Source organism: Pseudoliparis swirei, chromosome 24 (assembly GCF_029220125.1).
Source record: "Pseudoliparis swirei isolate HS2019 ecotype Mariana Trench chromosome 24, NWPU_hadal_v1, whole genome shotgun sequence".
Lineage (NCBI taxonomy): Eukaryota > Metazoa > Chordata > Actinopteri > Perciformes > Liparidae > Pseudoliparis > Pseudoliparis swirei.
The window spans coordinates 24,901,052-24,915,305 of NC_079411.1; the positions used below are offsets into that span (position 1 = coordinate 24,901,052).

The window sequence follows — 14,254 nt, forward strand, 5'->3', positions numbered from 1 at the left end:
GTTATTATCTCCTCATTCCATTTGTTATGTATTGTCGTCCTCCTTCTTCATCATCATCACTATCATTATTGCCAACACAAATCTAACTTTTGGATTTTTTATTACAATGGAGTCATATGCATTAACGCAAAGCTCACAGCTCAATTTGACAAAAAGCATACAGCCAAACCATATCTCCCTATGTCGGTACTACAGGGAGCCCATAATCTGTTTTGGGCCTTTTTTTGTATTTTGATGTCACCGTTTACACTTGCAGACCAAACAGCTATGTCAAAGAGAATTGTGTGTCCCTCTTGAGCAATACAAAGTCACCCCTAGTTATTTACATCCTAAATATAGACTCATTTAGTTGGACACTGCATTTAAAAAAGCCTGATTTTAAAAGAGCACCTGCTCCAAATGAAAATGACTTCCTGAATAAAAGGCTGAGTGAAGCTCCTCGAAGACGGGAGCCATTCGTTATTGAATGCAGTTGTGACAATTTAGCGAAAACATAAAAAAACTAGATGTCTAAAAATGTAAATCTCCTTGTTCAAACACATTTAAACTGCACAGTGTTTTATAAAAATATGGGTCATAATTGAAGGGTATTCATTATGTACAATGTCATAACTATTGTACAATCAGATTTAGTAACATGATAATGTAATAGAAAACGATAGAAAGACATTTTGGTGGCTACGAAAAATGTACCCATATTGTTTCTATATTATTATTACTATTTAGTTCAGAATATGATTGACCTACAGTGTATTAATGTATTCATATATATTTACAGTTATAAAGGAACAACGCTAATCCTGTGTTTCTGTTGTTTTGTTTGTGTATATATAGAGAAGTCTTTTATTTAGAACATTGTACATAATGCATATTAAAATGGACTGACCAGAGTCGAGCAAAGAAGCCCTCGTTCTCAGCAGAAAGTTTGCATTCATAACGCCTGCCTAAAATATTCTCGGGGGAGGTGGTCCTCAATGGGTCCTTCAGGCGCCTCGGGCAGCAATTTCTTACTCTCCTCTGATTGGTCGTCCACCTTCTCGTTCCATTGACAAGCACAATAGTGCTAGGCTAATTTCACAAGAAAAGAGAAACACCGTACATTACTCGAACATAAACAGCACAAAGATGTCTGAGGAACTGGAAAAATCTGATGGGAAAATTGTGAAGATGGATGTTGACTACAGTTCAACTGTAGATCAACGTCTCCCGGAATGCGAAAAAATGGCTAAAGTAAGTGAAGATGCCAGCGCCGGCTGAGTCATGATGCATCAGTACCAGTGCGTTAGCATTTAAGCTAATGTCGACGTTGTTTAGCACTGCCCGGAAACACTCGTACAACCAACATATTGACCGTAAATTACTCTAAAATAAATTTTTATAAACTTGACTTTAACACATGTTAGGTTTCCCTTTATCGACAAATGCACTTGTTGTTTTATATTAGACTCGCTAGCATGCTAGTTGCCTTAACAGTCAAGTCATTGGCGACACCATAAGCTAACTTTGTTAGCCAGGCAAAGTGCCTTTCTAATTCAATGTTTTCAAAAACAGAAATGAACATTTGTCTTTAGTAACAAGTGTTACTAACACTAAGCTTATGTGTTTTTCTCTCTGTTGCAGGAGGGCAAGCTGCAAGAGGCTATTGAGAGTTTGTTGTCATTGGAGAAGCAATCCAGAACGGTAAGTTATACACAGTCCTACTGATTTCGCTAACTTCCATTATGTTGTGTTAAATCCAACATCTGGGCGATTTGAGCCCCACATGTAAATGCCATTAATTCATTTGATCCCTGATATAAATTGGGATTATTTCTCAGCCTTAACCAAACCACTATGATTAGCTAAACCTTTGTCATTGTCAGTCAACTCTACTGTCCAGGTAAATGTGAACACATACCAGGAATCTGACATATACACTTTGTTGTTATGTATTTTTGATAGAACATGTACAATTTAGAGAAACAAAAGGTTCTTGTTTATTCTGAAAACATAACATTCTGGAGCTCTGCTTTTCTGCCGTGTTATTTTTGTGTCTCGTTTTACTTGTGTGCCTTCAACCCCTGCGCAGGCCTCAGACATGGTGTCCACTTCCAGAATCCTTGTGGCTGTGGTACAGATGTGTTATGAAGCCAAAGACTGGGATGCACTGAATGAAAACATCATGTTGCTCACCAAAAGAAGGAGTCAGCTAAAACAGGTCAGATACTTCTTTTCTCCTGATGGCTCTTTTCTACCAGTTATCTCTAAACATATTTACATTAGTCTAAAAGTATGAAAATAAATGTTTGGGATCCAGCAATTCACACTACTAGTTAAATTACCCACAAACAAACACTTGTTTGTAGTCAAGATATCAAGCACACCTTTTGACCCCGTCGTATATTTTGACGCCTTGGATTCCTGTTTTAAATACTGTCTTTCGAATGGAAGATAAGCTTTTTGGGAAAGTACAGACACCTTGCAGCTTCTTTGTCAAACTCCAAGGACGACGAAATCGTTTTTTGTTTTGCTCTCTCTCTTTTTATCAGGCTGTTGCCAAGATGGTGCAAGAATGCTACAAGTATGTGGATACTGTAACCGATCAGCCCATCAAGCTGAGACTCATCGACACACTTCGCACCGTGACGGCTGGCAAGGTCTGTGTGATACAACAAAGTGGCATACTAGAAACACGGAAAGTTATATAGATGTAAGCCGTTGTCAAATTAAGTACTGCACTCCACTAGGTACCCGATGTGTGGGAGCTTGAAAGTCAAAGGTTAACTCTGCCTGAGGCACCCCGAGACATGTGTATTATCAGACGTATTAGACTTGATGTTCAGTTTGTTTGTTTATCTGAGGCAATCAGTGGCAAGTTTTATGCAATATCTGAAGCTCTGATTTACATGGAAAAATCTCCTCTTTGACGAGCAGATGCAAATGTGCTCAGGTATATAAAATGTATGTTGTGATAACTAATGCATGACCGTCACATTCAAGGCATAAGCCATGTCTTCCTCTCTAATACATTAAGCATGTTCTCCTCATAGATCTATGTGGAGATTGAGCGTGCCAGGTTGACGAAGACCTTGGCCAATATCAAGGAGGCGAACGGAGAGATCAAAGAGGCAGCTGCCATTCTTCAGGAGCTGCAGGTAAGAAACGAATCGTCTTTATTTATTCTAGAATGAAGAAAATGTCCAGTTGTTTTGTTGACAAAAAGGTGCACATCTATACTTTAAGAGGTTTGAAAGAATTTGATCATATGGGATCTCTTTGTCCCCACATTTTTAAACACACAAACTAAGTGAAAGGGATGTTTTATGGCCTGCTGTTTGGAAAGTCAAATAAAGTTTATTTATTTGTTTTGCCTCAGGTGGAGACATATGGCTCTATGCCGAAAAAGGAGAAGGCGGAGTTCATCTTGGAGCAGATGAGGCTTTGCGTTGCAGTCAAGGATTACGTTCGCACCCAGATCATCAGCAAGAAGATAAGCACCAGATTTTTCACAGAGGAAAGCAATGCGGTAAGAGAAGGAAGCCAGAAATTGAGCGCCAACGACATGCTGCAATGTGTTGTACCGGAACACTGACTTTACCATTTTGCTGAATAAACAACTCAGGAGGCCAAGCTGAAGTTCTACAACCTGATGATTCATGTCGACCAGCACGAGGGATCCTACCTGTCCATCTGCAAACACTTCCGGGCCATCTATGACACCCCCTGCATCTTGGAGGACAGCAGCAAGTGGCAACAGGTACATGGGTCTCCTCATGGTCCAACTCTATTAAATGTATACATTCAAATTGTATTATTCTTGTAGTTTTTTTTCTGTCCGTGGGTTTCCAATTAAGTGCTGATATTTGCTTCTTTCGTAAATGCTCACGATGAAATGTAATGCAGTAACAATAGGGTTGATGCCATATGGTTTTTCTTGCTGTTTCCATACCTTATTGCTGGAGCACAGTACCCCGTTTGTGGAAGAATGTTTCGAAATACAAACCCCGTCTTAGGCTTAATGAGTTATTGATATTGGTTCTGAAAATTAGACCGTAGCACAAACTATACTCATGATGTGACTTTTCATCAGAACTTGACTCTGAGCTTATACCCAGGTTCTGAAAGTACTTTTGATTTCTGCTCTTTACAACACTATATACCTGTTTCAAAACTTGACTTTGTTGTTGCCATTGGTTTGCTCTGAAAAAGCCATGACTGCCTTTGTATTTCAGGTACTGAAGAGTGTGGTGCTGTACGTGATTCTCTCCCCTTACGACAACGAGCAGTCGGATCTCGTGCACAGAATCAGTGAGGACAAGAAACTGGAAGAAATTCCGAAGTACAAGTAAGAGAGACTTTGTGCTCCTCTGCCTGTCGGCATCACCCTGAAAACAAACAAGAGGCCGTGTGGGCCCCAATTACTTTGTCCTCTGTGTGTGCAGTTACAGCACGTCAGCTACTAGACCAATAATCAACATATTGGTTTAACAGATGTTAAAATGTTGCCAACAGATTGTTTTCCTGTCACATACTTTATATGCATTTAGCGAGACAACCTTTGTAAATGCAGGAATTCTCACGATGTTCCTCCTGTCATTCCTAGGGACCTTCTGAAACAGTTCACCACGATGGAGCTGATGCGCTGGGCCACCCTGGTGGAGGATTATGGGAAGGAGCTGAGAGAGGGCTCAGCTGACAGTCCTGCCACAGACGTCTTCGCTTCTTCAGAAGAAGGGGAGAGTCGGTGGAAGAACCTGAAAAACCGAGTTGTGGAGCATGTAAGTCTCAGTCGAGTGTAGGCTCCTCACAGTGGCAACTCATGCGTACATAGTTGGATGGGTTTGATGAGGATTTGTTAACGCTTGGTCGCAAGGAAACATCTAATCAGAAAAACCTATTTTCAACTGCCTTCTTGAAAAATGTGTCCCAAACTAGGCCAGCACATTTCAACCAGTGATTAATAATAAAGAAGCGTATTATCAGGGTTTTTCCTGGGTCCAAAATGGGTCTTCGGTGCTCCCCAAAAAATTCTGTGTCGCTCTGTCCATTCGCGCACCTCACAGTTGCGTATTGATCAGACAAGAAGACAGCAGGGCTCTCAAGTGTCACGCATTTCGGTCTTAAGTCACGCACTCCCGCCACACATCGTATTTATCAGGCTGAAACAAACCTCTCGTCTATTTAATGTTTACTGTGTCTTCAAACTTGAGAGCCCTGAGACACGCTTATCAACTCGATTACTATTGATCAAAACGGAACGAGGGTTCGGCTGTAGCCCACTTGAAACATACTATTACGAACATATTCGCTGACATGCACGTGATGAACATTTTTTTTTTTTCTCCATCGCAGACTGTTTTTTTTGCCTTGGGCGCTCGGGATTTGTCATAGGCGTTCGGGAAAACGGCTTAGGCGCTCGCCCACATTTTCTCTATGCAGGAAAACCCCTGATTATTGGCACAAAAAAAAGTGGAAGTTGCTCTCGATGTAAGCCTCCTCCATCCCTGAGCTTATTTGGGCCCTGGTTTAGAAAGCAGGTTTAGTGGAGTCGCTGAGTTGCTGCCAGAATCTAACTCCTGGTTGGAAGTTAGTTTGTTAACTGGGAAAAATCTTGTGTTGTCAGTCAATTCTTTGAGAGAAAAGTGGGCGACATTTACTCCGTGTCAGTGACTGTGTTGAATTTAACTACATGTTTTAAATCCCCGGCAGAATTAAGCTGAACAAATATATTTAAAACGTAATGTAGGCTATGACCTCGATTGCACCACTTTCATCATCCATTAAGGAAATGCAAGTCTGGTTAAAGACAAATTAACAGACGACACGGAATAAAACTTTATTGTGTTAACTTATTGGCACTTTACCCGCTCTGACTAAATGATATGGATGATGATAAATGTTCACGTTTATAAAATCAAATTGATTCATCTAAGTGGATGTAAATCAAATTGGATTAAATGGAGTAGAATGCCCAGAGAGCAGTAGAAGTGCAATGCAAGCCAAATGGTATTATTTTGATATTGAATATCTGTAGATTTATTGGCTAAACTGGCAGACTGTTATTTGCCTTTTATTAAAGTCAGCTCAAATTGGATTAGTAACAGATGGTTGGATTTCAGCTGTAACTAAGTGTTTCTGTAACCTGAATGCACCTCTGTTCTAACCTGATTTAATTATCATATTATATTCTACTGCAGATATGTATATTAATTAAATTCTTCCTTTTATCCTCTCAGAACATCAGAATAATGGCCAAATATTACACCAGAATCACGATGAAAAGGATGGCTGGACTCCTGGACCTCTCTATTGACGTAAGCCCAGTTTGACTAATTAGCGGTCTTTAATTTAGCCAACTTGGTTTGATTCTCAGGATTTGGTCTCACTGAAAAAAAAAATTGAGATAGCTATAGAGGACGTTGTCAAGCAGCTTAGAGTAAAAATCTATAATTGTTACTTTACATAAAGTATATAACAGGGATGCTCCGATCTGATCGGCGGCGATATTCCCATTATCGGGTTTGATCGGCGTTCTCAAAACGGCCGATCAAACTTGGCCGATCAGATGACGTAAAATCTGCGAGAACTACTATCGGAGACGTTTCAATAAAACGTTAGAGATGGGCATTTCAGGCTGCCAATGGTAAGAAATGATTCTTTAAAAAAAATAGAAGCTTGTGCTGTAAAGCACGCGGCCGGAGCCCACGAGCCACCTTCGCCACGAGCCTTTCCAAGCCGACCTAGAGCCGGTCGCGGCGCACCGCAACGGAGAAAATGCGCCCGGCGAGGGCCAGCAGAGTGCAGAGGTCCCACGAGGGGATCCCCACGCACCGAGCGGCGTCCCTGTCCCGCCGAGTTGAATCCCCCGAGCAGACTGCGCGCGCCCCGGCCGTTTACCTCTCAACGGTTTCTCGCCCTGTTGAACTCTCTCTTCAAAGTTCTTTTCAACTTTCCCTGAAGGTACTTGTCGACTATCGGTCTCGTGCCGGTATTTAGCCTTAGATGGAGTTTACCACCCACTTTGGACTGCATTCCCAAGCAACCCAACTCCGAGAAGACCGGATCCCGGCGCGACGGGGGGCCGTCACCGGCCTCACACCGTCCATGGGATGAGCCTCGATCAGAAGGACTCGAGCCCCCGAGCGACACCGGGCAAGCGATCTTCCATACGCTACACGTCCCCAATCCGCCCGTCGGACAGGGATTCGGCGCTGGGCTGTTCCCCCTTCGCTCCTTGTTAGTTTCTTTTCCTCCGCTTAGTCCACCGGCAGCCGCGCCCGCACGAACGGGCACAGAGAGGCGCGCCCGCCCGACGCTCCCCCCGCGAAGGGGCAGTGACGAGCGGGGGGGGGGCGAGAGGACGAGGGCCTACGCACCGGGCATCCCGACAGGCGGCATTTAGGGGTTCTACACGGGAATGTTGCACGTTCCCTGCAATAAAACGGATGGTTGTCAATTCATGATACTCTCTCGTCTAGTAATTTAAATACTTAAAATAAGAATAATTCATTTTATAAATAATGCTACACAATAAATAGAATGTTTAATCGACACCGTGATCGGTATTATCGGATCGGCAGATACTGATTTCAGTGATCGGCGATCGGCACCAAAAAACCTGATCGGAGCATCTCTAGTATATATAGATAGATAGATAGATAGATATATTAAGATAGATAGATAGATAGATATATACTTCATTAATCCCCAAGGGGAAATTTGTCGTGACAGTAGCAGCACCAATAAACCAAACGCACAAGAATAAAAAACAAAACACAAAATATAAGAAACAGGGATGAAAGATATAGAAGTATACAAAGTAAAATACAAAACAAAACAAAATATATATGTACATATACAACACACATGCATACACAACACACAACACCAATGACAAATCAAATACAAAAATATTAAATATAGACAGTGTGCCACGTGTGAAGGTGGCTATAGTACAAAATGAAATGCAATGGCATAGTGCAGTTATGGATCAGTAATTAAGTAAAGATGAGAAACATTTGAGTCCAGGGTTTTGGATGTTTGTATGAACGAAAGTCTAACGTGATGTCTGTCTGCTTAAATATTTCACCAGGAATCTGAGGAGTTCCTCTCCAGCCTAGTTGTAAACAAGACCATCTACGCCAAGGTCGACAGGCTGGCGGGCATCATCAACTTTCAGAGTCCCAAAGACCCCAACGACCTGCTCAACGACTGGTCGCACAAACTCAACTCCCTCATGTCTCTGGTCACCAAGACCACACATCTCATTGCCAAGGAGGAGATGATCCACAACATGCAGTGAAACATTGACAAACGACAACATATTTTCTGTTTCGGTTCATATTTGTTTTTGTTTTTTCCTTCTGTGGGAATGTTTTGAATAAACAGTACATAAGCGGACTGTGAATGCAGCGTTAATCCAATGATATATAAGTGAAGATAAATCTGCAGCACCCCAACTATGTTCACTTTTCACTTTCCAGTAAAACCTTGAGAATAAACACATGAGCACCTCCCTTCTCAGTGACTGGATCCTATATATGCTTCCCTTTACGATATAATGGATATTAAAACGTAGTTTCATATTCATTGCTGTATGAAAATCAGGCTAAAAACTATTTTTGTATGCGTAGCAATGTAAATCATAACCTCACATATGGTTAACAGAGTTGTAGGTTTTAAACCGGTCCGACGTACAATCAGAGGGCAAATGTTAAGCTTCTTATAAGCATCACTGCAACGCATCATTTACATGTTTTCTGTCTAAAGGATTATTAAAGTACAAGTGGAAATACAGTAATGTGAAATGAAGAGGTGTTTCCGTGTCAGTATGTGAGATAGTTTAGTCCAATTTAATGAGATTTAGCGAAAACATCTCTTTTAGTCTATGCAGTTAATTAGATAGTAAGGAGAGCCGATTCAAAAAAAAAATCACATTTCCTTTTGTACCTGCACATTCTGAGCGTACAGCCCTGCATAACGTCACCTCATGCCTGACCAGTTTGGAGCCAGAATGACTCGCTCCACAGTACTCCTGAAATTGTATTTTATTGGATGCACATGTTGATAGCATTATGATGTTAATTAGAATGTAGATCCCAGTTTTTGCACAACTTAAACAATAGATGATTTAAGTAAAACCCCAAAAAATAAATAGAAATTCATGGAAAAGCCTACTTGGTAGATCGTTCCCACCATAAAAATGTCTCCTCCAACAGACGTGGCAGCAGGATTCTCTGGGAAAGCAGTGCCATTCACTGACCATGATGCCGAAGGGGAAGCTAGGCAGGATATTACATGGCTTGATCTTTCTCAGTGAGAAAAAAGTAAATATAAAGTTTGGTGGAAACATGAAACCTTTTGTAAGTGTAAATACATTAATTTGAATGATGAACTTAAAATACAGCATTGTCTTCATTGTGTTAGCTGCTTGTTTTCTTTTCAGATCTAAACAAAGTATATGATCTTAATTGAATCATAAATAGTATTTATGTTTTACTACTGTGATGGCACATCTTTGGACACACCAATGGGTCCTTTCTGACTTGTCAACGCAGAGTAAACACAGGTGTAATTATAACATTAGTTATGACCGTGTTCCATTTAGGTGGACCCTGGTATGTGTGCCTGGCTCACTGGAAGTACTGTTACTACCTGGAAAAGAATGTTTCACTGTATGGTTTATTGTGTTGTGTTGTAATAATAGTGTAATAGCGAGTAACAATAACAACTTAGTATTTTGGATGGTACTCAATTATCCTCAAACACATGAACAATTAATGACAATAATACAACTGTATTCCAATAGGGTGGCTAGTTCCAGGCACCTGTATTGCATATGTTACCAAAGGAATAGATCAGGTATCAATGTTATTATTTACACCCAGGCTTTCCCGCTGACAGGTTGAAAATAAGTCGACAATGGATCCTAATGTGGGACAGATTGAGTGTCAATCACAATGTAAGATCTCCTTAATTATACAGACTGTGATATATATGTTCAGACTGTCCTTACTTGCTTTCTCCAAAGGAAACAGCCACACCTGCTCTTATTACCAACAAAAACTAATTTTAAACTTTTTTTAAAAACAGTTTTTAATGTGTCTATTTAATATGCAGCTGGAATCCTTATTGCTTGGAACATGTCTAATTCCTCAAATAGTTTGAATCCTGCATACCTTACGCACTATCATAATAGTCATGCATATTAAGTGATTGTAGTTTTACTTCATATTTGTTTCACTCTCACTGACTCTCTTTGCTCTGAAATATTGTCTTACTATTTAGTCAGGATTTTTTTTGATACCTTTGAATTGTATTGAGCAGTCAGGATTATGCCAGCCAAAGCTCTCCAGTTGTGCTATAATACAAACTCTCACTGCTGATGGCCTCCAGTGTGGAGCTTTGAAGCCTGATGATGAAACATGGTTAGCTGTTTTGAATCAGAAACATAAAACAAGGTTCGGCTCAAGATATATTGCTGAATTTCTTTTAGTTCTCATGCCATGAGAAGCCAGAGTAGCTGAGTGGCAAATGCGTGATCAGCGCCAAATGGCTCACGTTTGTGTTGTTCATCCCTTTATACAAATATAAGTGAATAAGTACAAATGAAGTGCCTTTTTTTTGTAATGCTCCCTTTTATGGGGAATTAACAACAAAGTCAGATTTGAACTTAACGTAATGTTAACTTGAATAGCTACCATAAGTTATATATGTGAAAGGAATGATTTTAGAAACATTTTTACACGAACGCTTTTTTTTTGCCAAGGCCACGCACACACACACCCACACACACACACGCGCGCACGCGCGCGCGCACCAACACACAGTCCTCTCAACCTTCAGATCAGCACATCCCACTTTGCTTTGCGATGGTCTGACAAGTGGATCCAAGATGGCGTAGAAAGTAAAGCTAGGTAAGTGTTGACTTCCCATTTTCAGCCCTTTCAGTTGTCTTTTTCACCGCAGAACCACTGACATAAACCCCCTCCACGGATCGATACGGTGACGACGAATGCTTTGAGTTCATGCAAGAAGAGCAACGCGACGTCGTGTGAATTGTATTCGCTTAAACACCGTGGCGAAATTACAGGCCCGAACCCGTTTTGTTACGGCGAAGCTAGCGAGCTCGCTAGCTCGCTTCGCTAACGTTAACAAACCTGCCAGCTATTCGTGTAGTGAGCTTCCCAGTTTGGTGCCAAGAAAGGCCCTGTTTTGGTTGGCGAGCTAACTGTTAGCTGCGCGTACTCTGCTTGGTGGCAACACTGTTCACCCCGTGCGAACGCGAACGGCAAGTTAACCAACATTTGTGGGGACATTTTTTTTTCTCCCAGGGCTTTGTAGCGCTGCCGTCATCGCTCCGACTTGCAACACTCATGTCAAGTTCAGCAGACAAACAACAGCTCGCGTTATAACTCCAACGTTACCTCCTAAAAACACAAAACGAGTCGTTTTCAACGTGTGTGTGATCGCTCTCTTTTCTCTCGATATTTAGCAGTTGGACTTTGAGATATGTGCAAGTTTCATAGCCGAGTTCGTCTGCACATTGCTGCTAACGACATGGTCAAGCCAACGCTGTGTCGGGATTACAGCGATCGGTGATCCTTTACAACTATCCCGAGCTATACAATTAGCCGTCTTGACCACTGTACTGCAGGCGAAGCTGTAGCCTCTGTCGTAGAATAGCACGACTGGACACGAAAAAACAAGTCACTGTATCCCGCCAAACTATTTGTTTTTGCCCCGATGATGTGTCTGGCTTGCATGCACTAACATTAGGTAACAGCTATTCTGACTGTCCAAATTAGCAGTGTAAAACTGGCATAGGTTTTAAAATACCCCCCTGATAATTGGAGACTGTGCTGCGTTGAGATCAGTCACATGTTTGGTTTCATCTTTGACGCTATTTTTTTATTTCCCAGCAACAGACCTAGATGGCTGGCCCAAGCGACAGTCAACCCTTGTTTTGCAGGACCCTTACACGTGTACAACATTTGCAAACTAGATTATAAGGACTCTGTTGTCCTGCTGTGTTGTAAAATAGTGACATTGGAGTTTGTGACTGACAATAATGCCATGATATGGCTACCTCTTTATGTGGAGTATATGTCAGCTATGCTTTTGACAGTAATCGAGTACGATCGATACGTTTCCCAGAATGCACCTGTACCTGTCTTGTGGGATCATGGGTTGGACAAGTGTTTTTGTCTTTTTAAATGCTCAAGAAAAGCTATATGTGCTATTTTGGGGCAGATGCTAACATTATTTGTCGTGATTGGCCAGTTGCAATATATGTGGATAGTATACTAGCATGCATTATCACAGAGCGTACTCGTAACATGAAGTAGAGTTCCTCATCTGCATCTTGCATTTTTTAGAGGAAGTGAACTCAACAGCAGTTCAGTTTTTTTCTTGTGGATTAGATGAGCTTGTGGAGAAAACTGTAACATGTTGTGAGATACTTTACATGAAACACTTAAGCGTTTAGAGTTTGGGACATGCATTTGTCCGTGCCCGGTTTGCACTAACTCACGTTGTCTGTCTGATGAGATGGAGGTTGGTGTGCTGTCTTCAGCTACATTGGATTTTAGGGAGGGACATATTGCTAAATCAAATATTATATTGACATCAGTGTTAGTTCTTTGTTGACTAAAAACAGTTACAACTATGATACATGGTATAACTAGAATGAGCACTCGGTAGAGCGCATACCTTCGCATATCACAAGATTGGGCATTGAATTATTAACATGTTGGCATTAGTTGCATGCCAATTGGACACAAATGTATCGCGCTATGGTAAAAAAAAAAAGGATGTTGACCTTTCCTTGACCTTGACCTTTGACCCGATTGATCCCAAAATCTAATCAAATGGTCCCCGGATAATAACCAATCATCCCACCAAATTTCATGCCATTCAAGAAGATTTGACCTGTTCATGACCTTTGACTCGATTGATCCCAAAATCTAATCAACTGGTCCCCGGATAATAACCAATCATCCCACCAAATTCCATGCGATTTTGTTAAATACTTTTTGAGTTCTGCGAATAACACGCATACAAATAAATAAATAAATACACGGCGATCAAAACATAACCTTCCGCATTTTCAATGCGAAGGTAATTAAACACTAACTTGACATTTAGTGTGTCATGTGTGCACCCCACATGTATTGTACATTAGCAAGATAATAGGTCTATAGGTTATGGTTCTAAGGGACAGGAACCAGCTGGCGCCGAGGCAGCTGCTACAAGCATAGCTGCCTGTTGCAGGTATTCAAGAAGTAACATCTGAACAACTTACTGTCGGTCAATATGCTCTTTATTGCAAAACAATGCCCAGGTGGCAGATGGTCAGTTTTTCCCTCTTCTCGCATCATATGCAATATGAATGTTCTTGAAAAGCCAGTTCTCTACCAGGTTGGGATATTATCTGTTTTTTTCTACTGTTAATGCAGCTTTAACATATAGACCTCTAGCTGTCTGCTATTTCGATTTCACAGACAGCTGTCGCAGATATACCCCAAAATACTGGGCCCCGGGCCACAAATGCACTGTTCCCTTTGAGCCAGTCCCGACTGTGGCGAGGGCCAGGATGGAAATTTAGCATCAGTTAATTGTTGTGGAATTTTAATTGGCCACCAAACGTTTGTTTTGCCTTCCATCCTGGCACATAATAACCATGATGGGGCTTTCAAAGCAGCATTTTTGTTATAGAGGGGGTTTTTCTGCCCGACGGAGATAAGCTGCGATGCCGATGGTGAACCCATCAAGGTGGACGATACTATCAGCGATACACAAGGCTGAGCATTTGCTGCCTTGCTCCAAGCAGGTCATGGTGTCCCATCGCTATCCAGATCTGTACAGGTTGGTGTGAAGATGGGCATGCTGCTTCTTCTCATCTCAGACTGAGGTTTATATCCTTAAATGCTTGGCGAGGCATCAAAGTAATGTCGGTTGGCCCACAGAGACTCAAGGTGGGCATTGTACAGTCTACGTCTGTAATGGTTATCTCGCATCAACAACAGGGTAACACATTTTAAATCTGTATTTCAGAAAAGGGAAATCATCCACTTTCAGATCAAACCACCAACCTGGGCGTAACCATCTTTGTGGTTAACCAGCGGTCATATGAGGTTTGACTTGGGCCAGACGCCGCTCGGCGTCGGCATGTACGGGTGAATACAGGTTTCTGCAGTATTGAACTAGAGATCATAAAGTGCAATGCTTAGTGGGCTGGATTCCTCTGCATCTATTAAGTACTGCTTTGATACCT

General features: G+C 41.5%; 2 protein-coding genes across 4 annotated transcripts in view; both read left to right on the plus strand.

The window, feature by feature from the left end:
• Nucleotides 1-1,040: 1,040 nt before the first annotated feature.
• On the plus strand, nt 1,041-8,790 carry psmd12 (proteasome 26S subunit, non-ATPase 12). The gene is made up of 11 exons (XM_056408562.1): nt 1,041-1,230; nt 1,621-1,680; nt 2,069-2,197; nt 2,529-2,636; nt 3,030-3,134; nt 3,356-3,505; nt 3,602-3,736; nt 4,212-4,324; nt 4,583-4,757; nt 6,216-6,293; nt 8,072-8,790. The coding sequence occupies exons 1-11, from the start codon at nt 1,126-1,128 to the stop codon at nt 8,279-8,281; spliced, it is 1,368 nt and encodes a 455-aa protein (XP_056264537.1). The 5' UTR covers nt 1,041-1,125; the 3' UTR covers nt 8,282-8,790.
• A 2,057-nt stretch (nt 8,791-10,847) lies between these two features.
• helz (helicase with zinc finger) overlaps nt 10,848-14,254 on the plus strand; it is a 50,009-nt gene continuing 46,602 nt past the window's right edge. For 2 of the 3 annotated variants that reach the window (XM_056408547.1, XM_056408549.1), the window contains exon 1: nt 10,848-10,895. The gene's annotated coding sequence lies outside the window, so the exon portion shown is untranslated. The remainder of the gene's footprint in view (nt 10,896-14,254) is intronic. The other variant, XM_056408548.1, reaches the window with a different exon arrangement.

Bases quoted from the DNA above. Each gene is read 5' to 3' on its own strand.
- psmd12 (XM_056408562.1), top strand. From the start codon at position 1,126: ATGTCTGAGGAACTGGAAAAATCTGATGGGAAAATTGTGAAGATGGAT. The intron at 2,198-2,528 runs GTCAGATACTTC...TCTTTTTATCAG, and splicing joins GAAGGAGTCAGCTAAAACAG to GCTGTTGCCAAGATGGTGCA. The intron at 2,637-3,029 runs GTCTGTGTGATA...TTCTCCTCATAG, and splicing joins GCACCGTGACGGCTGGCAAG to ATCTATGTGGAGATTGAGCG.